Genomic DNA, 26298 nt, shown 5'->3' on the forward strand with positions numbered 1-26298 from the left:
TATAAAAATTGGCTACTAACCTATGAAAAGCATTAACCAGGTCAGCCAGCTGTGCTCACAGCACCCACATTATTTCCGCTCTTTGGTTCTTAAACCCACTCCCTTCTGCAACATTCTGTGTCTAAAAATTCCTTTCCAATCCGTGCTCGGACTGCCGCATCACCCAAAGATGAAAACGTCTCTCCACGTGGATGTTAGTCACTGGAGTATTTATAGTGTCACAGCAGAATCGGAACAGAATCGGAATAAAACTGTGGGGCCCACTGTTGAAAAATTAAGCTTTCAAGATGACCATTAAGCCAAGCATGGGATGCTGTGAGTGTGGGACTGTGGAACAGAGTCGAACCCAACGTTCCTAAAGCTGGCATATGTGGCTGGGTTGACCATGTACTTTTCCTCCTATGCATAACTCAAGAAGAAAGTTCGTGAGGTTCCTTTTAATACCTTCAGTTTTTTTTTTTAAGGACATTGTAACAGAGTCCAAAATTACTGCTTCCCTTCCCCCAGACTGAGACCATTAAATTGAGTCCTTTCTTTCAAAGTCATTTCGTGCCTAAGGCCTTATGCCTTCCTGTACATAATGGATATGGATCTGCATAATAATTTGAAACATAAAAATGTAAAATGCTGACTTCACTTTGAGAGGGAGGCCTCAAAAATTATGAGCTAGTTAGGAAAATACTTCTGTTCCTCCTTATGTGTTTGAATGGTCTTGTCCCTGAGAATTAATATTTGTCCTTGGGAAGTGTAGAACTGTGTGTGTTTGTGTTTAACTTACTGTCTGGGCAGTGCTAGGTCCAGAAAGGACAGATTCAGAGCTGAGGCCCACCCTCATGCTCTGTGGGTCAGTCACTGCTCCGGGGGACGGGGGACCAGTGATGATGGAACCCCTCCTCCTTATAATGCGGGGGGAGTTGGCAATAAGAGGGGCAGCTATTGGAAGACTGAATCCCAGCCCCAGACAGAACTGCCTTCACTCTCAATAGTCCTGGGTTCCCTGAAGTCCAGGGTCTGAGAGATAGTGTCAAGTCCCAAATGCTAGCTTGTCCTTTTTGAGGAAGGGACAAGCTAAGAATCCTGCATTGGGCACAAGAATGAATGATACAGAGAGATGGAGTCACCATTCTCCCCTGCCAAAGAAAAAAAAAAACAAACTCTTTAAAAACTCAGATGAGAAGGCAATGGCGCTGCATTCCAGTACTCTTGCCTGGAAAATCCCATGGACGCAGGATCCTGGTGGGCTGCAGTCCATGGGGTCACTAAGAGTCGGACACAACTGAGTGACTTCACTTTGACTTTTCACTTTCCTGCATTGGAGAAGGAAATGGTAACCCACTCCAGTATTCTTGCCTAGAGAATCCCAGGGATGGGGGAGCCTGGTGGGCTGCCGTCTATGGGGTCGCACAGAGTCAGACATGACTGAAGTGACTTAGCAGCAGCAGCAGCAGCAGCAGGGTGTTAGTTCCGTCTCGTCTCTGGGTGAAGGAGGATTAGAAACAGGGTTTTCTGCACGCCTTTTCTCCTTGGTCTAGTGCAGGATGCTGGCACCACATTGCCGTATCCTCCAGCCCAGCCTCAGCTCCCCCCTGGGGAAGAAACCCTGTTCCTCCTTCTGCGCAATTCACAGATTACCTGCCTGCACGCCTCACCCTGCTGAGGTATGATTTTGACAAGAGATGACCCGGGGAGATGGATCTTCCCGAACCCAGGAATCAAACCTGGGTCTCCTGCCTTGTAGGCAGATTCTTTACCAACTGAGCCACCAGGGAAGCCCTGAGGGGAAATGGTCTTCCTGTGACGAGCTGTCCTGACAGCGGATGTCCCGACTCGCTGCATCTCCCACCCTGCATCCAGGAAATCCTCTCCTGGTTGTTACCAGGGCCTGTGCCCCCCAGAAACACGGCCTTTCTCTCCTCGAGCCTTTGGGAACCTTCATGGTCTGAGGGGTGAATCACTGGCATGATCCGTTTACGTTGGGACTCAGAAACACTAAAACTCTCCTGTTTCTAGCAGGCGGACCTAATCTGCTGCTCTTGTATGACACAGAATGAATGTTTCCATTTGCCATAGCAATTCCAGTGGATGTTTCATTTCATATATTTAGGTCATTTATATTCCCCGAAGGGCACCCCTTTTTTTGTTGAAGCCCTAGATCAGATGGAGAGGTAACAAGGCCTGAATTTTCTGAACAAAATTTGCTCCCAAAAAAAGACTGAGAATGATTGTTAGGGCTTTTAATAGAGAGGGCAAATCTTAAACCAATTATAAATAAGAAAGTAGAGAAACTAGAGTAAAAAGGTGGGGATAACCCAAGGGAGTGGATCATTTGTTTAAATTGTTGGTAGTAAATGGAGAACCACTCACCTGGGTTCAGGGCTGTCTAAGGAAACACAGTGGATACTCTTAGACCTTTTCAGAAGAGGCCATCTTTTCATACTGTTTCTATTTACTGATTTCTGAGCATCTGTACTCTGTGGTTACAACAATAATAGAAAGTAAATACTTTTTTCCTACAAAAATAAATGTGTTCAGCTGTGCTTTACTCCAGCATTTATTTCACCATATTTCTTTAATCTCGTATCAAATGCAGATGGCCCCCGATCTACTGGTTTTTTGACTTTAGGGTGGTTTGAAAACCATACGCCTTCAGTAGAAATCGTGCTTTGAGGACTGCATTTGGGTCTTTGTCCCAGGCCAGTGGTAGACTGTCCCACCAGATTTCTTGATGCTGGGCAGGATCCTACCGCTCCCAGGCAGTCCCCTGACTACAGAGCAGAGCAACTGATACATGATTAACCATTCTAGACCCAGACTTTTCACTGTCAGTACAACATTCAGTCAACTGCATGGGACAGTCAATGCTTTATTATAAACTAGGTTTTGTGTTAGATGATTTTGCCCAACTGCAAGCTAATGCACGTGATCTGAGTACATTTAAGGTGGGCCAGGCTGAGCTCTGATGTTCCATGGGGAGGTGTATTAAATGCATTTTTAACATATGATATTTTCCAGTGGTCATGTATGGATGTGAGAGTTGGACTGTGAAGAAAGCTGAGCACCGAAGAATTGATGCTTTTGAACTGTGGTGCTGGAGAAGACTCTTGTGAGTCCCTTGGACTGCAAGGAGATCCAACCAGTCCATCCTAAAGGAGATCAGCCCTGGGATTTCTTTGGAAAGACTGATGCTAAAGCTGAAACTCCAATACTTTGGCTACCTCATGTGAAGAGTTGACTTATTGGAAAAGACTTTGATGCTGGGAGGGATTGGGGTCAGGAGGAGAAGGGGACGATAGAAGATGAGATGGCTGGATGGAGTCACCGACTCGATATACATGAGTTTGGGTGAACTCTGGGAGATGGTGATGGACAGGGAGGCCTGGCGTGCTGCGATTCATGGGGTTGCAAAGAGTTGGACACGACTGAGCTACTGAACTGAACTGATTTTCACCTTATGATGGGTTGATCAGGAGGCAACCCCATACTAAGTATGGTATAGGACTATCTGTAGTATTTTTTTATTTTGCCTTTGTATAATTTTGTCTTTGGACCTTTACACATGTATGTAAAAAGATTTTGATTAGAGGAACTTCACGGTGTCAGTCGGCATTATGCTACTCTTAACTGCTCCTGATACAGTGATTTGAAAACCAGTAGTAAATAAGGACAACTGAATCATATTCTCCATTACCTTCCATTATAAAATCAAATACTAATTAGAACAGAAAAAAAAACTGGTTTATTCCAGGGATAAACATCACACTTTAATATAGTAACATACATATGATATGTTTAAATTAGAACAGTTCTTTGATACAATAATCATACTCAAACTAATATACAAGGTACCAGCACTCTAAAACTTTCCAAGTGTCAATTTTTATTTTAATATTTGATATTTGCTTCTCTTACTGACATAAGACCAAATAAGAGGGATGCCTTGCACCATAAGATGACTTCTTGCTCAGGAAGAATACTAGTAGACACTGTTTTACTGAAAAGCAATTTTAATATGTGATTATGTTTCATAGGGTTACTCTATAATAAAAAAGGTTAAATGCATATTATTCTGAGGATATTACAAATTTATTAAACTGAGATATTTTGTAAAACAGACTAATTTAAAAGTCTCTAGCCACATTGAAGACATTTTTTTTTAAACAAACATGCCACAACCTTATTTTGACTTTTGAAAATCTAGAATGATTCTTTAAAAATGTAGTCTTAATAACTTTGGGGATATATACAATGATAGTTTATTTCCCACAGGTCTCTGGCAGTCAGTCAAGAATTAAGTAAAAAGGAAAATAGGCCCCTGGTTATCAAAATGTTTTATCAAAATTTGATAAATTTATAGGACTCATCCAAGTATTTTCTTCTACTTTACACAGTGTTATAAGTATTTTATTATCTTATAAATTCAAATAGTTTACAAAGTAGGCACAGAGAGTTTTTTTTAATGTTTAATTTTATTTTTAATTACTTTTTATATTGTACTCAAATACATTAAGCAGAAGAGAATAAACCCCACAGAGGAAACCTTCTTATGTACAGCATCCCTTTCAGTATCGTCTATGCTGAACCCTTGTTTTGTGCAAGAATTAGAAACACCGCAGTGAAGGTCCACAGATGGGGGACATTTCCTAAGGTTTCTGTGTTTGCTAAGTAATACCCTTTTTCTTTTTCTTTGAAAACCCCACATTTTAAGGCATTTTTTATCTTCCACCTTTTACAGCCTTGGGCCCCCCTGATCCCTAGAGTGTAACCCAGGGCCTCTTTATCAACTAGATATGAAGTTCATTTTCCTGGTCCAAGTCTCACCAGCTCCCGACAGCCTCTGAATGGAGGAGGCTGGGGTGATATGTATTAAAGCATAGAAGAGAGACCCTGAGAGACCACTCATTAGTAGGAAAGGGTCTTCAATTACACTGAGCAGGTGTGTAATGTTCCAGACTTCTCAGGGTGAGAGAGCTGTAGTGATCATTCTAGTCCTGCCAGTTTCTGAAACAGGTTTACCTAAGGCAGTGAAGTGACCACTGGGACCTTTGCAGGAAAGGGGCGATTCGTCTTTTCTTTACTGAATTGATCATTATAATGATAAGTAAACATTTAACATAGTGGGTTTCCTGAATGACAGTCATCTTTATTTCAAAAAATATATGAGCCGCTCTTTTCTAAACCATACTCATATTTTGTATTAATGTCAACAATACAGAAATAATCAATTACAGAGGCCAAAACTTAAAAGCATAAACATTAATCGAAGAATATAGACCTCCAAAAATATATGAATACTTTTAGTAAGGGTTCACATAGATACTTTAAATGTATTATAGTCCAAAAACAGTAAAAATGCAGGAAACATACTACGCACTAGTACACTTTAACTAAAATTGCTATTTCACGTCTTCCCGGGTATTCTCATATCTCTACCATCGCTTTAGCATGTTTTAACATGAAATATACACTATGCAGATGAAATAGAAACTTCTGATTTTCAGACATTTAGGATTACTTTACTCCCTTATCGATACTGTAAGAAAGTCTGCAATAACGTTGGCAGCTGGAGCTGTGGGATCAGGTGTAATCTTGGTCTACCGATGTAGTTTCTGATACAGAGTCTGCAGAGCTGGCATAGAGAGCTTGGGGTGGCTGTAAGAAACGTGAAAGTATTTGTTCATTAAAATCAAAATGGATTTTTCTGTGTTGTAAGACACATGAAATCAAACCACATAAAAAAGACAGTGCTTTGCAATAAATTAGGGCAGTATGACCATTGCGTGTGTATGCGTGCTCGGTTTTGTCTGACTCTCTGCCACCCCATGGACTGTAGCTCACCAAGTGCCTCTGTCCATGGAATTTCCAGGCAAGAACACTGGAGTGGGTTGCCGTTTCCTCCTCCAGGGGATCTTCACAACCCAGGGACTGAACCCAGCAATGTAAGCGTATACTTTACCTCTATGCCACCTGGGAAACCCATTAACCTAGGGAAACTTACATAAGCATATGTATTGCTTTTATTTGTAAGACTTTATTATGATTGAGATATCCATGCATGTTCTTTAAAATATTTTAATCTTCAGGCTTATGAAATTGTTGTTGTTTATAAAGCCTCAAAAACAAGGCTTTTTGCTTTTTGAAGGAGATATAAATCTCCTGCTTTATGAAGGACATATAAATCAAAAGGTCCAAGAAGTGTTAGACACTAAAAGGGGAATTAAAAAAAATTTTTTTCCTCAAATTAGGTTAACTATTTAAGCCAAAGCAAATTCTATTCTAGTGTCTAGACCAGGCTTTAGAATTTCTGTTTTAGAATAAAAATTCATGATTATGTTTCTATAACACACTATAGATGATGCATATCCTTATAAAATGGGGCATATTTCAAGATATATATTAACAAATATATATTTAAACAGAATCAACATATTGTTTACTGTCAAAAATAATATATTTAACTTAAACTGAAGGAATACAGAATTTAGGTAAGATGAGAACAAAGAAAATCAAAATCCTCATGATACCTTCTTTATGAATGCAACTCAAGTTAAAAAGTTATCTTCCTTCAAAAAATATTCCAAATGTTATGCCATTGTTATTTTACATGCCAACAAAAAGTCTTCTAATTTCATCTATTTCAAGCCCTTCAAAATGTTTTTAATGCCCTCATAGATTCTTCTTACCTTCATGTTGAAGCAATAATCTTTCCACCAAACTACTAGAAGTCGCTACATCGATAGGTCGCAGAAGATCTGTGTTTTTGGCATTGATATCCGCTCCAAATTCTAGCAGTAAGTTTACAATTTCTGTACAGGACTGTTGAGCAGCAGCGTGTAATGGAGTATCCCAATATTTGCCTTTTTGTACATCAGCGCCTACATGGAAATGAGGAGTGATGGTTTGTGAGACGAATCACCTACCTCAGCAAGGGGAGGCCGGTGTGTCAGCCACAAAGAGGACCTCAATTCTCTATAATAAGCTACTTCTCTGTGTGCAATATATATGCACAATGCAGATTTCACAAATATGCTTCATACATACATGTATTAAATCTTAAAATGCAATACACCTGGATGGAGAGTTCACACTTTTGTTAAGTCCTCTAATATTTTTCTCTGTGCTTGAAAAATCTCATAATAAATTATTTTTTTTTAATTTTAAACAATTCCCAAAGTAATCATATTAACTAGTATTTATAGTGCACAATTAGGTTGACATATCCATTTGCCTCACAATGGATCATTCTTAGGATTATTCAAGAGCTTATTGTTCTTATTCTTTTCATTTATTTTAGGGCAATAGAGCTCTTTGGTTTCTCGGAAAACTTATGACTGTAGATATGTGAGTTCTTTGGGTAAAATGTATACAGATTTGTCCCCCTCTCACTCAGGTAGTTTAATTCAATAAATATATAAAGGAACTGAGCCTTTTAAGTAGAAGAGCACATTATATTTCTGCATTCAAAGTAAGTTTTTAAAATGCCTATATTAAAATATCCTTCCATGTTAAATTACCTATTACACAGGTATTTTATCTTGGTGCAAACCCCTGGCACATGGTGGTCATTTGACACACATGCAATGAATATATGCTGCTTAATACTGTAAAGAATAATGATCCCATTTTCCAATACATAAAAAGTTACAACACCAAGACAGGCCTGTTAATAAAAATCCATTAAGTCCTTCTCAGCTCTGCTTTCTGACACCATCAATAAAACCGATGATGTTTATAAGAAGCAGCACATTTCATGAGTCCCTTTATGGCCCTCCTGATACTCTCAAGTTTCAGTAAATGTATTTGTTTTCAATATTTTTAAATCAAATGTAAAAGACTTAGTGAAAAACATTATATTCCATAACAAAATCTCCACCGAGAAAGCATACATTTCATTGGTTATACCAATTTTATGGGAGATCAAAGTCTGAAAATAACAACTAATCCACAATTACTAACAATACTGCTTCAGGCTTTTTTTTTTACCCAATATAAAATATTGGGAAGAGAATAATATTGCAAGCAAAATAAAGCAGGTTGTAAAGAATAAACTCTTCTGGTTATACAAATTTATGGGTGAGCATAGCCAGAAAATAACAATCTGCCAGCCATCGTTAGCAGAACTCATGTTTAAGACTCTTACTAGGTATAAAGAGAAAGAAATAGTGGATACTGACACTGCTTGAAGAAGCGTATAATTTAGCCAAGATGAAGTGAGTAACACATAATAGGATTACTAAAAATATATGTGACTTCCCTGGTGGCTCAGATGGTAAACAATCTGCCTGCAATGTGCGAGACCCCAAGCTCCATCCCTGAGTCGGGAAGATCCCCTGGAGAATGGAATGGCAACCTACTCCAGTATTCTTGCCTGGGAAATCCTATGGACAGAGGAGCCTGGAGGGCTACAGTTCAAGGGGTCACAAAAAGTCGCACACGACTGAGTGACTAACACTTTCACTCTCATATATCAGAGTCTGAATGAGTGCCATAAACAAAAACCACAGAAATCCATTTACTCATTTTATGTATATTTTGAGCACCTGCCACATGCGAGGCATTGGGCTAGAGGGAAGAGTTGATGGAAAAAAAAGATATAATTCGTATCTTAAAAGGGCTCGCAGTCTTAGAGTGGAAGATACCACATGGTCTCAGAAGATTATGAATAGTTTCTTAGGGCTGAAGATGAACTTTAAGGAATTGGCTTGTTTCAAGAAAGTGAAAGGGTATTAAGTCTTTTTGGGGAAATTACAAAGTGGGGCAGTCTTGAAAGACAAGATTACCTAAGCAGTTATAATCCGTAACATTTCTTTTGATAGGTTTGCTCACAGAGATAGAGATATTGGGCACCATTATATCCAACCTTGAGGATTTTAATTTTATAACCTTTATAGGTAGGACTTTTGGAGTTTTGAGGTCAAGTGGAGTTACCACAAATGTGCTCCCTTTTATGGATTTTAGAGTTATAGGTGAGGATGCTTAGAATAAGAACATTTTTATCCATAAGGTGTAATTTTTAAAGAAGCTTATTTAGAGAAGTCAATAGGAAGCTGAAAAACTGCTTGTGTGTACAGACAGAATGGAAGATGGTATAGAAAATTACCAGCGTAAAGAAGCTTCCGGACACAATGGAACTGCTGGGACATGCAAGCTACATACAGAGGGGTTCCCAGATGAGGAATGTCTTGGTCAACATCTACACCCCAGGATATCAGGATTTCCAGACACTCGTGGTGACCTGCCAACACAAAGTACAGGTGAGTTTGCGTCTCCTGAACACTTGTTCCCCCACCTCCAACACACAGCTCCCCCCAACACCCGCCCCAGGCTTCTCCCTGCAGCCTTATTCACTATGCCTGTGGCTGAAGGTGCTTTTTCGCCTTGTCACTTCACCCAGTCACAGTCACCTTTGCTGGCTGCCTCGTGCGTAGGGGAAGGAAGGCAAGACTCCAGCTGGGGTTTGGCGCCGTATTCCAGGAGCAGTTCTGTGCAGCTGGTGCTGCCTTGTGAGCATGCGTTGAATAAGGGGGTCACGCCGTCTATGGTGAGCGCGTTTACCTAAACCAAACCAGAGCTCTGAGAATGAGAGTCACAGAACCACTCGCCATTCCTGGCAGGTATGTGCGTGGAAACAGGTATTAACTGAGAAGGTGTGTGCAGCAAACGTGACAAAGGCTATTTAAGCTCACACACACATCCGTAAGCAGAGCTTGAAAATGCTAAGGGATAAGCAGAAACATGATGTGGTGGATAATCTACAGGAGTGGGCATGAAACTAGTGGAATTCTGAAAAAAAAAAAAAAAACAACTCTAGAATCAAATACACAAAAATGAATTAAATGATTAGGTACTTTGTAGTTAGGGGGAAAAAAGGTACAAATGTAATAGTGATGAAGCCACTTTGCTGGTTGGCAGCTGAAATTGGAAATCCTATTTCTGAGAATTTATCTAAAAAAAAAATTCAAAAGATGAGCACACATTATAGCTTAAAGATGTTCATCTATTGTTATTTAGAATCGCAAAAGCAGGAAATAGCCTAAGGGATACTCCATACCCTGCAGCGTGCTACCCTGAGTGCTAGCGGGCAGTTTGAGAGCTTTCTTTTTGTTCTGCTTTTGAAAACTACTAAGAAGGCAAGAGATGCAAAATGAGGCCTTTGCCTGCTTCTCTCAGTCAGCCCATGTGGGACGGGGAACGCTTTTTGGGGCACTTACGTTGGCTCCGGCTTGCAGAAGCGTCCTGGCACAGGCCACGTGATCTCCAAGGCAGGCTTCGTGTAACGGCGTGACATGGTCTATGGTCACTGCGTTGACATTATAACCCTAAATATGACATCAGTAATTTTGAAACGTGAGCAGAAAGTCAGAGAAAAATCCCCTGTGTCAACGGTCATTAGAAGGTGACGGCAAAGACCAGAACATCTCAGGAAAATGGGTTTCAGTTTAGCAGGCATGACCAGTTCAAACCCCCAGAGCCAGGCAGCTGTCAGATCCCCTGAACCAAACTGTTGTAACCATCATATTGCATCCCACACAGCCTTAAGTGGTTTGTCCAACAGATTCGGAGCCACCTTGACATATTTGGGGCAGTCCTCTCTGAGCCCCATCAACTAGCTTATATGCTGGTGGTTAACAAGTCTCAATACAAAGTCACTTAGATGTGAGTTTGAAGTACCATAAGGCAGTATTTTTTAAAATCTGAATTGCAACTCTAACCTCTAAATATATTGGTACAATTAAATGAGATGATACATGCAAAGCAATAATGATTAAAATGCCCAGCATACAGAAAAAGTCTTATTGTATTATTCAATCAAAATTAAGTAAAATCTAAATATTTTCATTCCAAATAAACTAATGATATCAGTCTAAAATATTTTTAACTGTTGCTAGGGAAAAAAGGTTCCTTGCCTTCCTGCTATATTTGATAATTCACTCTTGGATAATCATACTACCATCATCACAGGAAGATTTTTGTGGTCAAAGCCCCACAGCATCTTATAGGTTACCATGATCTAGAATAACACCAGGAAGGACTTGAAGAATCTTGAAATGAAGGCAAGAAAATAAATATCACCCTAAATCTTTGCTACTAGTGAGTGGCAATTTTTTAAGATCCCTTGAATCACCCTGTCAGAGGTTTCAGATTGGCTGGTCTGTAGCCAGACCTGGAGAGCTGATTTCCAGCCACTGCCCATGAGGGTGACCGATGACAGAAGCCTCTGAAAGGTCCAGGTTCCGTCTCACAAGGGCTCTGGACACAGCCTCTGACCCTCTCAGCTGGCCTGTCTGTGGACATGCGCTTACAAATCTCCTAAGACTCCTCCTCTCCAAGAACTGTGTGACCCTTTCAGAGGGGTTGCCCTTCAGCAGTTAGTGATGTTTTGCAATTTTTATTGTATATTTCATCAGGTGATGAGCAAACCACACAGTCACCGGATTATCCTGGAACTGGAAGGCCCTAAGGAGTGTCTTGTTCTGCAACCTCAGTTCACAGGTGAGTAAAAGGAAGCTCTGACATGCTGTGGTTCACCTCAAGTGCCAGCCAGGAGTTCAGGTGACCAGAGCCCAGGGCAGTGTTACTTAGAGTGAGTGACACAACCCTTTCTCCCCTCGTAGTCATCTGAGAAAACTCCTGTCTCCCTGATTCTGAGAAGCACCAGGGCAAGGACTTCCGGACCTGGGTGTGCATTCATATCCCATTGGCCAAGCCCGAGTCCCTTATACTTCAAAAGGAATCAGTGCTTTTCTTTTTCCCTCTGGTGAGTCTGATGATCAAAGAGGTGTAAAAATGACTGTTCTGTGGCGTTCATAGGCAAACCCCCATAACATACTACAGATTACCATAATGTAAAAAGCATTGTTACAGCAAGCATCTGGTCTGATTATCCTTCCTTGGATATTTTATGACCGAACTAAGCCTGCAATTAACTGCACACCATTGTACCGATGTAAGCATATTTAAAATGTGTGATGAATAATACATATATCCAATTACTTCCTGCTTAAATATGTCTATCAATGAACAAATGTACTGTGTGAGGAATCTGAAATACTAAGGCATAAAACTATACCAAAATATTTTAAAAGATGTTTCAAAAGATAAATGAGAAACTATGGAGTTGGCTAACAATATGAGTTAAAATAAAAAGCTAGTAGAAGTTATCAAGCAATTTTGTTGGTTTTGAGTTGATTAATATTGATAATGAATGCTGTATGCTCAGGGAAGAGAGACATATTTTAAACTATAGGTTATATCATAAATTTATGTATTATCTTACATTATAAAATTATATGTTATATTTTACCTGTGATAATAATGTTCTCAGAGCTAGAAGACGACCTTGACTGGCTGCTTCATGTAGTGGTGACCGATCTGCCCAGGAACCTTCCAGAAAAGAAAGAAAACAAAAATCTGTGAGTTAGAGCAAACCCTGATTGTGGTGGTTGCTGTCAACTCTTTTTAACCCTATGGAAATGGCAACCCACTCCAGTATTCTTGCCTGGAGAATCCCATGGACAGAGGAGCCTGGCGGGCTACAATCCATTAGGTCTCAAAGAGTCAGACACAGAGGGGCATGCACGCACCCGGCACCAACTCTTTGAGATACGTATCATTAGTATTTCTGTTTTAAAGTTAAGGAAGTAAAAGCTTTAGAAGAAATGAAAACATTTAAAAAGAGTCACATAGTCTAATTCCAGAACTGAATTGTTACAACTCCACTGCCATTGTTTTGCCTTTCCATCCAGCATTATTTCCTGCTTATCCAAAAAATTAACAAGCCACAATATCCAATTCTTTGAATTATCAACTGAACAAAGAGTTATCTTTCATTAGTTTGGGGGTATTGTTTCTTTCCAGGATGCAACACTCCCATATCATATTAAAAGCAGAATTGAATTAGTATACCCCAATAAATATTGGTTAATAGGGCAAATCTGGCAGGAAAATAATAATTTATAAGAATTGAAGCCTTATATTCTCACAAAATAAAATGCTAAAGTCACCATCATAAGTAAGTCTTTGGGGGAAACAGTTATGTTTCCAGTTCCCATCTATGAAGATAAAATTCAATGCTTTCAAAATCATATGCAATTGTTTATTTTATCATTAAACAACTTGACTGCAGAGCACAACTCTGGAGGACATCAGAACATATATCAGTTTTCATGGTGAATGTTTAAATAAGCAAATTATTAACTTCCCAAACAGACTGCATGTGTAAAACCACTGTGTTCATTTATTGAGCACAGCGGTAGCAAATTAACAAGGTTTTGAGTAACCAATGCTTAAATAAATGTTTGAATTTAAATATTCATTTATAATATTTGTAATGATTTATAATGCTCCCTCCTATATAATGGGTTAGTAAATTTCATTATCCTTAATTCATCGCTGTACGCTGTATGCTGAATTGTATGAGGCTGATCTGTTATCAATTCTTCCACCGTCACTGGCTAATGTGGCAATTAACCAGATGCTGGCACTCACAACAGTCTACAGAAATGGCCTTTTGGATTCATTTTTGGACTCATTTCTTTCCAGTAAACTATTAAGACTGTAAGGGGCAGCAAAATTAATAACACTTACAACTGAGGGGTACTAGATATTCCTATTTTACATACAATTTATCCATCAAAATGATTTCATTAGTCTTCTGGACCATTCAGCATTGCTTGCTGTTGTTCACAAAAGGCAGAAAAAATGGAAAAGCGTCATTCAGAAAATAGGCCACATCAGGGCCAAAATAAAGAAATGTTAAGTGTTTACTGAAGTTACCACCCATCACAGTCCCCTATTCTCCTCCAAGACGGTCACAAAGCTCTCTGTACCCACTGTCATTTTCTTTATCACCAAGCCTCAAGTCCTTTACGGTGGAAGAAAAAAAAAAAACTGAAGCCAGAGTTTTGTCTGTGCATTTGCTATCATCTCTATTCATAGGACCTCCACCGGCATAAAAGGGGAGTTAAATGTCACACGGTCTGCAGGAGAGTGTGGGTGGTGGTAAGTGAGAAACCCACTGGGAATAATTGGTGTGGGCGAGGGCTCCCTTGGCCTGAAAGGCAGGGGTCAGTCTTCTGAGAGCCACGCCCTATTACTAATATTTTCCTGGATGAACTCAGCTCTGCTCACCTGCCCAGGAGCCCAGCTGCTTGTGGCCTAAAAGCAGTGGGGTGAGCTAGAGGAGGAGGAGGTGAGAGAAATGGAGACCAGGAGGAAGAGAGAGATGAGATGCAGGTTGGAGCCCAGAAGGGTCATGGAGGAAAAAGACTGAGGGACTGGGCAGGCCTGGCCTTGAATCCCAGATTAGGGTGGTGGCCTTCAGGGAGGACCTAATCTCTCTGTGGGTCAATTTGCTCATAAAATAGGAAAAATACCACCTGTGAGACAAGATTGAGAGCAGGCTAGAAAGGAGCATGCTAAGTACATGCCTGCCACCATAAATGTACAAATAATACCTAGCATTCTTAGTTAAATATGAACTGATAAATACAGGAGGTTTTTAATATGAATTTAAAGGAACAATTCTTCTCCAAAATTAGGGGAACTCAAGCCATAAATAACAGCATCTATTGACCAAAATGATTTTCAGTGCTTTCAGCTTAATTAAATAAACCATATAAAGCAATTGAATGATTCATAAATGTATTTAAGCCAATGATCAACACTGTTGCTATCTTTCTCTTTCCTAAGTAAGCGCTGAGAAATAAAGTCATAGCAATCCATTACAGGAGTAATTTATAGTACATGCTGGCGAGTCAGGGAAAAAAGTTATTGTTTTGAATTCTGCTTACTTAACTCCCAAGCAACCCCACCTGGTCTGCTTCCTTATAATTCCTTAGATGAATTTCTATAATTAATCTGGTAACATGTGAGAATCAGAGGATCCATCATGCTCCAGTTTCTGTTTTGAGCTAAACCTTCATCCCTCCCTGCTGCTCCCTTTCAAAATCTGAGACTCAACTGCAAATTTCTATTCAGATATATTCAATATTAAATATCTTACTTTTCAATACAGATATGCTTTACAGTAGAAAGATTTATAAGCTTTCTCAAGACCAAACAAAAGATAAATATCTTCATTTACAACTTTTTAAACTCTACAATCTTGTTAGACTTTACATTGGGTATCTAAGATTTAAAAAATAAAAGTTCAGTTGAACTCCTTAGGATAAATTATTCAACGGGAAAATGTTTTACAAAAAGTCTGTAACTTTCACCAGCTAATCTAATGCCCACTGCTTCGGTCTCTCTGTAGCAACACAGGAGGCCAGTGCCTATATTTAGAAATAACACTCGTTCCAGGGCATCTGGTATATAATTTACAAGGAGAGAGCCTGTTGTATTCTGTAAACAACCACCTTACCAGAGCAAAAACATTCACGTTCTCAGATATTTATGGGTCCGTAGGGGTCTATAACATACCTAAATCACCATCTCCCCACGGCACTTCAAGCCAGCCACTGTTGAGGTAAATCCGACTCATATCTTTTTTTTGATCAGCATTAAAAAAAAAAAAAAAGGTCACTTGCCATGTATGTGTTAGCTCTGTTCAGCCATTTTATGCAGCTCTGAGCTCCTTGTAACGTGACCTTTTACCTCCAAAAAGAAAAACAGCTTTTGGAAAATCAGATTTCTTTTCAGAATTGCCTCTTACTATTGCTCACTGCTCTTTGAGAATCTGACTGTTCCCAATTCATTTTTCTCCTCTCCTTACATTATGTGCTCTGCAATGAAATAAAAGTATTACACTTGGATCTCTGCCCAGGGTTATGATGAAACCATTTTATTTTTCAGAAAGTCTTTGCCTTCTGCCCATCCTAGTCCCATCAGCAGATGTGGAAGCAGGACTCATCAGAGAGCAAATTTAGGAGCAGTACAGGGGGCTCTCTGGGTTTGGGTCACACCGGATTTTCCTAAGTGGTCCCAAACAGGAATGTCAGGACAGTCATCTCAAACAGGAGATGACAAGGAGAGGTGAAAAGCAATGACATCTTCATATATGAATCAGAGAGCAAACTACTAATACACTTTACAGACTGCAGGTCTTAAATCAATAACCCTCCTTGTGATGGATGTGGATTTACTGTGAAGTCGAGAACCTGGAACTTCCACGGCCACTTTTTAAAACTACGCAATTTCATGTTATTTGTCTTAAAGAAGATCCAAAGATGTGGCGAAGTTTCAGACTCAACGACATCTAACGCATCCCTATCCACAGATTTATAAAATACTTTTAAAATCACCCGGGATTTACTGACCCTTACTGAGTACTTTTCTGTTGAGCAGATTAATAAAGCCATACAAATCCTTGAGGACGTGGTTGATTAGGGAAGTAACATGTTGCCAAAACCAGTCTCTTCAAAGACTGAGACTGTCCTTGTCTTTCCACTCAGATTATGTCCTTGTCGTTCATTTCCTGAACATAATGCTAGTCCGGATCTGAGACCACCAGAGCGAGCTGTACCTTGGAAACTTCGAGCACATGTGCGGACTTGCATGGACCATCCTGCCACTTACTCTGATTGATTTCCTGCTCATGATCCAGCAGCCTTCTGTTATCGTACAAGAATACAGGGTATGGGCAGGAACAGGAAAAAACAAAAAAACAACAACACCCACACAGATAAATGAAAGCATTGCTGCAGTTTGTCTCAAGAAATAGGACTAAATTTTTAAGGAAGTAAAGATAGTAGTTCCCCTGTGAATATCCAAAATCAAGGGAGAAAGACTATTAAACACACTTCATAAAAACCAGTGACCATTGCTGCTGGGGACAGAGCCTGCTGGACTTCATCACAGAGACCTGAGCTCAGAGGCCAGCACAGATGGACTCTTGAGCCTCGGTTTTCTCACCTTTCAAGGGAAGGATAATTCTGTTTCCATCATAGGATTGTAGTGAACGCGAATGTACTTAGCACAGTTGTACTAAATGCATTTGAAATATGACAATACAATCCAAATTCCATTTTGAACAAATACCTCTCTATGTCTGTCCTATGAGCTTTTCACTGCATCTTCTATACAGGAAATAGAGTAATTTAATTTATTTAAGATAAGAAAGGACTTCCCTGGCGGCTCAGAGGAAGGACTTCCCTGGTGGCTCAGAGGTTAAAGCATCTGCCTGGAATGCAGGGGACCCGGGCCCGATCCCTGGGTCGGGAGGATCCCCTGGAGAAGGAAATGGCAATCCACTCCAGTACTTTTGCCTGGACAATCCCATGGAGGGAGGAGCCTGGTAGGCTACAGTCCATGAGGTCACAAAGAGTCGGACACGACTGAGTGACTTCACTTTCACTTTCTAAGATAAGAAGACTTTAGTTCATCTTATACCTCTTACATGTATCTGTAGGAGATATAAACGGACAGGGAACAGTCAAAATTCAGAGACAGTGGTCACTTCCACACAGAGAGCTCTTCAATTTTTGTGACACATTACAAAATTTAATTCTGGACACTCCTGTAGATATTTTGCTGGTGTCTCAAGACATTTCTAAAAGGAAAGTCATCACCTTTCTCTCAAAACCAACTATTCTTTTTGCTTCTTCATTGCTTTAAGACAGTGTTACCATCCCTTCTGTCACCTGGCACTAATAATACGGCCTTAAATTTAAGCACAGCAGTTTAAAGGAAAGCTTCATATGTATTAACTGTTTCCTTTGCTTTTTGCAGGGAGGCAGTTATTATTAAACCAGTTACTTCTCCTCACTCATTTTTCGTGGATCCGCATCTCAAGCTCAGTCCTTGCCTCATCTACACTCACTCTTGGGAGGATCTCTTCTAGTCCCATTGATGTAAATATTATCTACATGTTGATCACCCCAAATTTGTATCTTCAGACCAGCTCTGCCCTCTAAATCCAAGATGTGTATTTCCAACTGACTCTTCACCTTTTCCGCTTGGCTATCTAAGTAGGCCTTGCAACTGAACATGCCGAAGACTGAACCTTGGCTGTGATCCTTCCCAGCTCCCCTTCCTATCAGTAAGTAGCAATACCATCACCCAGGTGCTTCAGCACCAACAGCCTTTGTGTATTCCTGAGTTTCTATTTCTCACACCCCACAGTCAAACACGGGTAGGTTCTTTTGCCTCAACCATTCAAATATAATTCAGCTTCGACTATTGTCATAACCTCCACTGCTACTACTCTAGTCCAAGCCACCATTATGCCCGCTTGACTTAATGCAAATGCCTCCTGACAGGTGTGTTTCCACCCATGTGCTTCCAACAGTCTATCCAAAACACGAGGATCCTTGTAAAGTGAGAAACATTCCAATGACTTTCTTTCTCCCCCAGAGTAAAATCCAAGGAATTTCTGACCAGTGTGACCAGTTCCACCCCTCCCCTACACCCGTGGTCCTCGTTCAGCCATGCTAAACATCTGGGCTTCTGGGCCCTCTGCCTGCGACACTTCTTTCTGAGAGACGCACATGGCTTCTGGCCAGCTTTTATTGTCCACTGGAATCGCCTCACAGGGGAGCTCTTCTCTGACCGCCTTTTATGAGACCGTCCTACCCCTACGACAGTACTCTTTCTCTCTCATTTTCCTGCTCTGTTTTTCTTCGTAGAACTTTTTGCTACTGCAGTGGAAGATCTTAGAAAGTGGGACTTGCTACAGTTTGCTCACTGCATATCCCGAATACCTACCACGTCAATAATGTCTACTGATGGATGAATAAATACTAGTTGACTTGTTAAATTATCTTTTTTGCTGTCACATTTTTTTTTAATCCATGCTAATTTGTTCTCAATCTTTATTGATCACCATATTGTTAAAAAGTAATGAAAAAGAAATACATGTTGGGCTGGGTGGTTTGTCTCAAGAAATTGGGGGAAAAATCAGATTGCTTTCTCGGCCTATTAAAGAAATGAGTATTTTATCCTATTTAAAAAGACGATTTGCATGTTTTACAAATTTATAACAATTTCTCAACAACATCCATCAGACCCCAACCATTCTATAGTAAATGCAACTTTTACATTGTAGGGGGATAGGGGGTTATTTTTATCTCTAAATCTGCACTTCCCACATTAAGTCTATCATCGACCATATTGATGTTTTACAAAAGTGTACACTTGTTCTTTTAAAAAATAACTCCCTTACACAGTTCCTTTTTGGCACTGTGCTCATTCTCCTCCATGGCTTTCATATTTTTATTATTAAATCTAAGAGCTCTATGCCAGGGCACTTTAAGGAAGTGCTTCTGTTCATTTTCTTGCCTTCTACCTTAAATGTTTCGAAATTCCCATATTTAATTGCTTGGAAATACTCTTTTCCTGCTCAATAGCAGCTTTCCTGGCTCCCACACCAACTTAGAAACACCTGCTGAACCGGAAAGGTAAGCAACCCAGGGACTACTGAGTTTACCTGGGTGTTTAATACACAGTCCTAAGAATGAGTCTGCACGGGCAGTTTCCAGATGCTCTAAGGTGAAGGATACAGTGCAGCCCTTGGCCATGCCATACATTTCCAGGTCAGAGTCCACATTCTGGAAAGCACCCACAGCTTCAAGTTAGTACTTGCAAAGACAGTATCGTTTATTTCAGGACACCAACAGACTTGCAATGGCCGCTCTACTAACCTTGACTGGTCAGAATACCCCAGCTAGCTTTTCGCTTAGAAGAACATTCTTCTACGCTCGCTAGCCTTCTTTTCGGGAGGGTCTGCTTAATGCAGTTCCCTTCAACAGAAGCACCGTCTGAGGGCATAGTGGGGCTGGCGTTTCTGCCTGGACAGCCAGGGTCTCGAGGCAAGGCTCCAGCCAGCAGCAAGGTCAGCAGCTGGATTTCTAACTACTTTCTTTCCTTCCCTTCTTGCTTTCACAGAGATTCCTGCGTGCTCACTGGAGGAGGGCCTCCACATTGAACTCTGTGCAGAAACACGGGGAGCAGGGCTGGCAGGGGTGGGGGCTGGGCCAGGAAGGCAGTAGCTTTTCTATTTTTAAAGTGGAGACCCAGCTGTCGCCAGGATTTAACTATCTGCATGACACAGAAAGCAAAAATGTGCAAAAAAGTCACCTTCCCTAGTCAGAAACAGAATAGAAATGTGCTCTCTCTTGCAAGCATGAAAGCCTGTGTGAAATCTCTACAGATGTATCCAATGTAAAGTCGCCAGTTGATAACAGCAGTAAACAGCCTTGCAGCCAGAAAGCTCGGTCGTGACGGGTGACCGGCAAGCCTGTCTCCTCCATCCTCAGGAATAAACAGCGTGCATGCATTAGGGTCAGCTGGTAGTGAGCTCATGTTCTCATCTTGTAAGGATCTAAGTTTAGAATTGGCTTCTGTACAAAATCACAGTCTTCCTATTTATATAGGCATAGTTCCCTATTGTGATTTTTTTTTTTTTTCTGGAGGTCATTTCTAGACCAAAAGACGTCAGGAGTCAATTTAAGTACAGCTGAGATTTTTCACCCTAAAAGGCAGAGGATGGAGCAGCTGGACAGAAGAGAGGAAAAAAGCGAACATGTGCCTGGTATTTTTTTGTTGGCATGTAAAGCTGAACAAGGAGCATGGTCCACGACTGAGTCAAGAGCAGTGGCTGAACCATGACAGGGTGCCAGGGATTAACTGAGCTGGTGATCCTGTTACATGGTTTTAACCTACTGAGATGGGTCTAGATGAAAAATGGTTACAGATTCCATTATCTCTATTTTTCACCCACTATTATTAGGTTCTTTCTGTTGATATAATGGGAAAAAATTATTGGGGTACTACTTTCTTATAACAAGCTGGATAAGGGGGAAAAAAACCCTCTCATGAGTAAGATTATTTCCCCTGTTAATATCTGCTGCCACATTGCATTGCCAATATTTACTTCAAAGTTATCGTGAATGAATACCAAGAATATCTTTTCCTTATCTCGGATTAATTTCTAATCCTTGGAACTATGTGACCTGGGGCAAATAGCATGGTGATACCTCAGTTTCCTTTTCTATAAAATGAGGAGCTTGGAGGAGATGGTTCCCTTCTGGCTCCAACATTCTTTGATTCAGAGTCTAGGACTGATATAGAAGGGCAGGGTGGTTATGTGAGCTCTGGGCATATGATATCACTACACAAGAGGCCAGACATTTCCAATAAAACTGGAACTTGTGATCAGCTTAGCTGAGGCTATTTGTATGGGGGAGACATTCCTAGATGGTGAGAAAATCTTAGAGGGTGGTCTGGAAAGGGGCTTTTTGAGTCCAGCGTGGTTGCAGAAGGCAGCTGTTACAAGCCACTGGTTCTTCACCACAGGCTGGTGCCCATAAACAGAGTTCAAGGATCCAAACAAGATGAACAGCAAAAGTAAATACTGATCTTTGTTTCTAAAAACAAACTTCCATTTTAAGCTTTTGACATTTCGGCTTTGCACTTTTCTTTTGTTATTGTAAAATAAATATAGAATCCTTTATTATAAGAATTGGGGCAGCTTTTGGTCTTAACAATTTTGGACTTCTGGTCTTATAAGGATCTATTTCTATGTCTGTCTCCTCTACGAGGCTGTGAACTCTGAGTACATACGTCTGTCATTCGACAGGTCCACCACTGCACCTCTTATAATGGGCAATCAAAAAAAATGCTAGTTTAAAAGAGTAATTTGAATATAGAATTCCCAAGAAGCCTCAAGAAGGGCTTTCTATAGTCCATATTGGGGAATAAGCAAATTTCCAGTGCAGTGGGGAGAAAAGTCACTGGATTTGACTGTAACTACATACTTAGTTAGATGAGATGTGTGTGGCTTGCGGAATACCTATAATAATTCACATAAATAATTAGGAGAACAAAGGAGATCACAATTACTTCTTTCAAAAACTTTACATACATCAAAAGTATAAGTAATTTTTTAAAGCAACTCTATGGAATTGAAGGAAAATGTTTCAGTTAATTTGCTGGAGAAAATAAAGGATGAAAGATAGAACTGATTGCGCACAGATGTATGATTTCATTAAAATATGCACAGTGAAGGGGATATGTTTGGGACAGCATCATTGAAATGCTGGGTATCTATGATCATGTGAATAAGAACACATTGTGAAATCTTCAGACGTAGCATCTTCCCAAGTGTAAATAAAAAAGTGGATTAGATAAACCACAGGATATTTTCAGGCTCTGAGTAGGCAGATGTTTTAAAGCAAAGCAGGATTAGATAAAACACTAAGGAAAAATAAGAAGAATTATATTTCATAGATCATATTGGGCTCTGAACATGTGTCTCAGAAAAAGTATTTGAGATAGACTATAGATTGGAGATGGCACTCTATTACTACCCACGAAGACTAAAATGAAATTTTACACCTTGTAGGAAGGACGTGGGAAGTGAACCAGGTCAAGTCTCTTCCCAGGAGTCATTCTGTTCCTGTTTTAACAATGCTAGTGTATCTGAAAACACCAGGACCTATGTTTGGTCTGGTTACCAGTCCTCAGTGATAAAGAGACAATTAAAGTTGAAAATCAAACTAGTCAATCCTAAAGGAAATCAACCCTGAATATTCATTGGAAGGACTGATGCTGAAGCTGAAGTTCGGATACTTTGGCTACCTGATGTGAAGAACTGACTCACTGGAAAATACCTCAATGCTGGGAAAGATTGAGGGCAAGAGGAGAAGAAGGCAGCAGAGGATGAGATGGTTGGACGGCATCACTAACTCAGTGTACATGAGTCTGAGCAAAGTCCGAGAGACAGTGAAGGATAGGGAACCCTAGCGCGCTGCAGTCCACTGCGTGCAAGTAGTTGGACATGACTTAGCAACTGAACAACAAAGTTGAAAAATCTTCACAGAAGGACACTGAAAATCATCATAGAGATGGACGGGCTTCTGCAGGAGAGAAATCTTATTACTTTTAGATACTTCAAAATAGAAAGTTGGAATCTAAGAGGGATTATGATAGAAATCTACATAATCATATAAGCCGCAGTTAAGTGTGAACAAACTTTTTCAAGACATTCTGAAACACTAGGAAGTTGGATCATGTTCTGACAGTTTTAAAACCTATATCCAGGGGACAAATGTAAACTCCTTTTTTTGTTTAAGTTTACACAGTTACAAACTTCAGGAGCTCGCTGCTCCAGAATGGTGGTATTTAGGTAAACTAATGAATGAGTCAGAGGTTAAAGCGTGACCAACAGGTAAAGATTTTTGAGGGTGTATTCCTGAGCTGGGGGGCTTAGATCATTGGAGTTCCTCCACAATCAGGAAAAGAAGACTAAGATGAACAGACTCCTGCTTGGATTGGGGTTGACACCTTCCCTCATTATAACCACAAAATATTTCAAACACACATGCCATCCATCACCCAGGTTCAGTTACCAGCTCATGGTTAGTCTCATTTCAGCTACAGTCGACCCCTGTCCCTCCCCATCTCTATTCCTATGATTATTTTGAAGCAAACCTCATCATGTCTTTGCACCTACAAATATTTCAGTCTGTATCTTTAAAAGATGCAGGCTCTTTGTAGTCATAACTACTATATCATAATCTCACAAAAACATGATTTCCAATATATCAGCTTCTACAGGTCAGCAGTTCTCATTTTCTAAGGAGCCATCCAGTTCATAAGCTGCCCCCATGCCTAAATTGATTAAATCCTTTATTTTGGGGCAAAAATCTGTAGTCTCTCCCCTTTCTAAATGTCTTAAAAACGTAAAATTCCTATTCTTAGAAAAAAAAAAAAAGAATGCCTGTTTTCTCTAAGGTACCAAGGGTTCACTAGCTACAGGACACTATCATCACCTTAAATCATCACCAAAATACAGCAGAGTCCCCCTTACCTGTTAGCGTCAAATTTCCACCTTTGCAAAGTCGCATCTGGAAAAGGCCATTATTCAGTTCTTGGTGGCTGCCTTGCTGTGGGCTTCGTTACAAGGCTATGTGTACATATAAGTCTTAAGCGTCATTGCTGAGCCCCATTCTTGCTCCATTTTACTTTTCAGTGTTTTTTCTAAACATGATTATCCACATCTAACGGCTTAGTGATGGGATAAGGGCAGATGGGGTCTGAAGGTAAACTTGATCAAAGTTTCTTGGGAAAAATAGAGGGGATTGTTATCTAATAGTCAATCCTTGTTTCAGGGGTCATCCACCTCTTATATAAAGGTTGCTGGGAAACCTACAGTGACATCTTGTGGTCCACGACAGCTCCTGTCTTAGTTGGAATTGAGTGGTGAGGAGAGGCCAGGGGTCAGAGAAAAATCCCAATTACCAAAAATACAGTTGGTGTCATTACAAAACACAGCAGTGCCTAGATGCTGTGGTGAACAATACTTTCTGAGTTTGAGTGCATAAGAGTTTGAGAATAGATGTTATATAAGAAGGTCTTCCCAATTTTACCAACTTTTGGGGCTATGATTAAAAAACTTAAAGCATAATTAAAAATTCCAATTAAATATAGTTTGAAACAGTAATATATACGCACACACAAAACATCTTTTCATGGTAGATCCTGAAACAAGATGGTAAACGGCTTCTATTGAGGAAAATATACCTGTCTCCATTGTCCAGGGAACTAAGCAAGGAGGAATCATTCTCCCTCAGCTGTTCTTACAGGCGATTTCCACCAAACTCAAGTGTTTGTTAACACTGAGAGCTAAACATTTTGAAAACACCTTGTATAACATTATAAGTGAAATATCAGCAACACAAATCTAGCATGAAAAATAATTTTTCTAAGAAGTCTCTTACAATAAGGTTTCCTGTTTTTAAATAACATCCAGGCCCATAAACAGAGCAGAAAGATAATGTCCTGTTAGGAGATCCAACCTTGCTTTTGCAGAAGCACACAAAGCTGCCAGAGTTATCTTGGAATGACTCTGAAGCAGGTAACTAAGGCGACACCCAGCAAAAGTGTCACAGGTAGCAGGGCACTGAGTCCATGGGATGAGAGGGGCTAGTCTCTCGGTTTCTCTACTGTCAAGGTTCACTTATTAGAAATATTTCTGTTATTATCTACGATACTTGGTAGAAGTCATTGATAAAATCATCTATTCTTAGAGATTTTTTGAGGAAGTTTAAAAACTAGTGATTATATTTATATTGTGATTTTTGGACTATTTAGGTTCTTCATTTCCCAAAAATATCAGCTTTGATAAACTGTGCTTTTTAGAAAATGGTCTATCCCATCCAAATAGTCAAAATTATTGGCATTAAGTTGTTATGTAACAACCACTTATTGAAAAATCTCAGTAACATCTGTTATTATGGTCTCTAATTCCATCTGTTATTTATCTGTAGCTCTGATCCGACAGAGGTATGCTAATCTTAGTTTTTCAACAGACCATCTTTTAGTTTTGTTTATAGCTTGTTTATAAAAAGTTACTTTATTCATTTCTATCTGCAGCTTTATCATTTTCTCCCCTCAGTCTCTGGAAGTGGATTGCGTTATTCTTTTCATAATTTTGATTACTTGGCCTATGAGTTACTTAAAGATAGTTTCTCAGTCTCCAAACATAATGAGCTTTTTGTTTCTCTAACTGCATTCTGTTAATGATTTCTACATTAATTTCACTGAGAGCAATGGATGTGTTCTCTGTCAGAGGTCAGCACACTGTGGCTCCTGGCCCAAGTCTGACCTACCATCTGTTTTGGTAAATAACGTATTATTGGAACAGAATCAAATCCATTCTATTGTACATTATCTGTGTTTACTCTAACACTATAACTGCAGAACTGAGACTGCATGGCATAACAGTAACTAAAATATCTCTTCTCTGATCCTCTGCAGAAGAAGGTTGCCAATCTCTGGCCTATATAACACTAGACATTTGAAATTTCTTGAGACTTGCTTTATAGTCCTCTGTATACTCAATTTTTGTAAATATTCAAAATATACATGAGAAGAATGTGAATGTAGAGTTCCATTTCTTAGTACGATCTATGTTTTAAATTTCTGCTATAGCTATAGAAACTAATATTGCATGGTTTAGATCTGGGGCAAGTTCACAAACAGAAAGGCATGATAGACCCTAAGCTTATTCAGAGCGGGCCCTGTAGCAACTGTAAATCATAGAATGTATGGCTGACTTTCCACTAAATGATGTGAATATAATTAGGCATCCACTTAGGAAAAACTGGACTTACATCATTCCAAAAATCAATTCCAAGTAGATAACTGGAAAGGAAAGCTTTAAGAAGAGAATATAGGAAAATACTTTCATTATCTTGAAATACACCAAGATTTCTTAAAAATTAATTACAACAAATTATTAACCAAAATGGAAAAGATTTCTAAATTTGACTATTTTAAAATTAAGAGCTCCTGTTCACCAAAAGGAAAACCTCCAACAAGTGAAAAGTCAAGCCATGAAAGATACTTATAAAGAGCTTC

At 39.8% G+C, this 26298-nt stretch overlaps 1 protein-coding gene across 2 annotated transcripts in view; it reads right to left on the reverse strand.

Moving 5' to 3' along the window:
- Positions 1–3516: 3516 nt before the first annotated feature.
- ASB5 (ankyrin repeat and SOCS box containing 5) overlaps positions 3517–26298 on the reverse strand; it is a 39168-nt gene continuing 16386 nt past the window's right edge. The window contains exons 1-7 of one of the 2 annotated variants that reach the window (XM_069573118.1): positions 15421–15577; positions 12302–12381; positions 10209–10316; positions 9402–9552; positions 9098–9232; positions 6681–6872; positions 3517–5649 (exon numbers count right to left, since the gene is read on the reverse strand). In XM_069573118.1, coding sequence (XP_069429219.1) covers positions 5522–5649; positions 6681–6872; positions 9098–9232; positions 9402–9552; positions 10209–10316; positions 12302–12381; positions 15421–15481 — 855 coding nt within the window. In that variant the 5' untranslated portion in view covers positions 15482–15577 and the 3' untranslated portion in view covers positions 3517–5521. Of the gene's footprint in view, positions 5650–6680; positions 6873–9097; positions 9233–9401; positions 9553–10208; positions 10317–12301; positions 12382–15420; positions 15578–26298 lie in introns of those variants that run through there. The other variant, XM_069573117.1, reaches the window with a different exon arrangement.

The sequence above is a fragment of the Ovis canadensis genome, chromosome 26 (genome assembly GCF_042477335.2).
Source record: "Ovis canadensis isolate MfBH-ARS-UI-01 breed Bighorn chromosome 26, ARS-UI_OviCan_v2, whole genome shotgun sequence".
Classification (NCBI taxonomy): domain Eukaryota; kingdom Metazoa; phylum Chordata; class Mammalia; order Artiodactyla; family Bovidae; genus Ovis; species Ovis canadensis.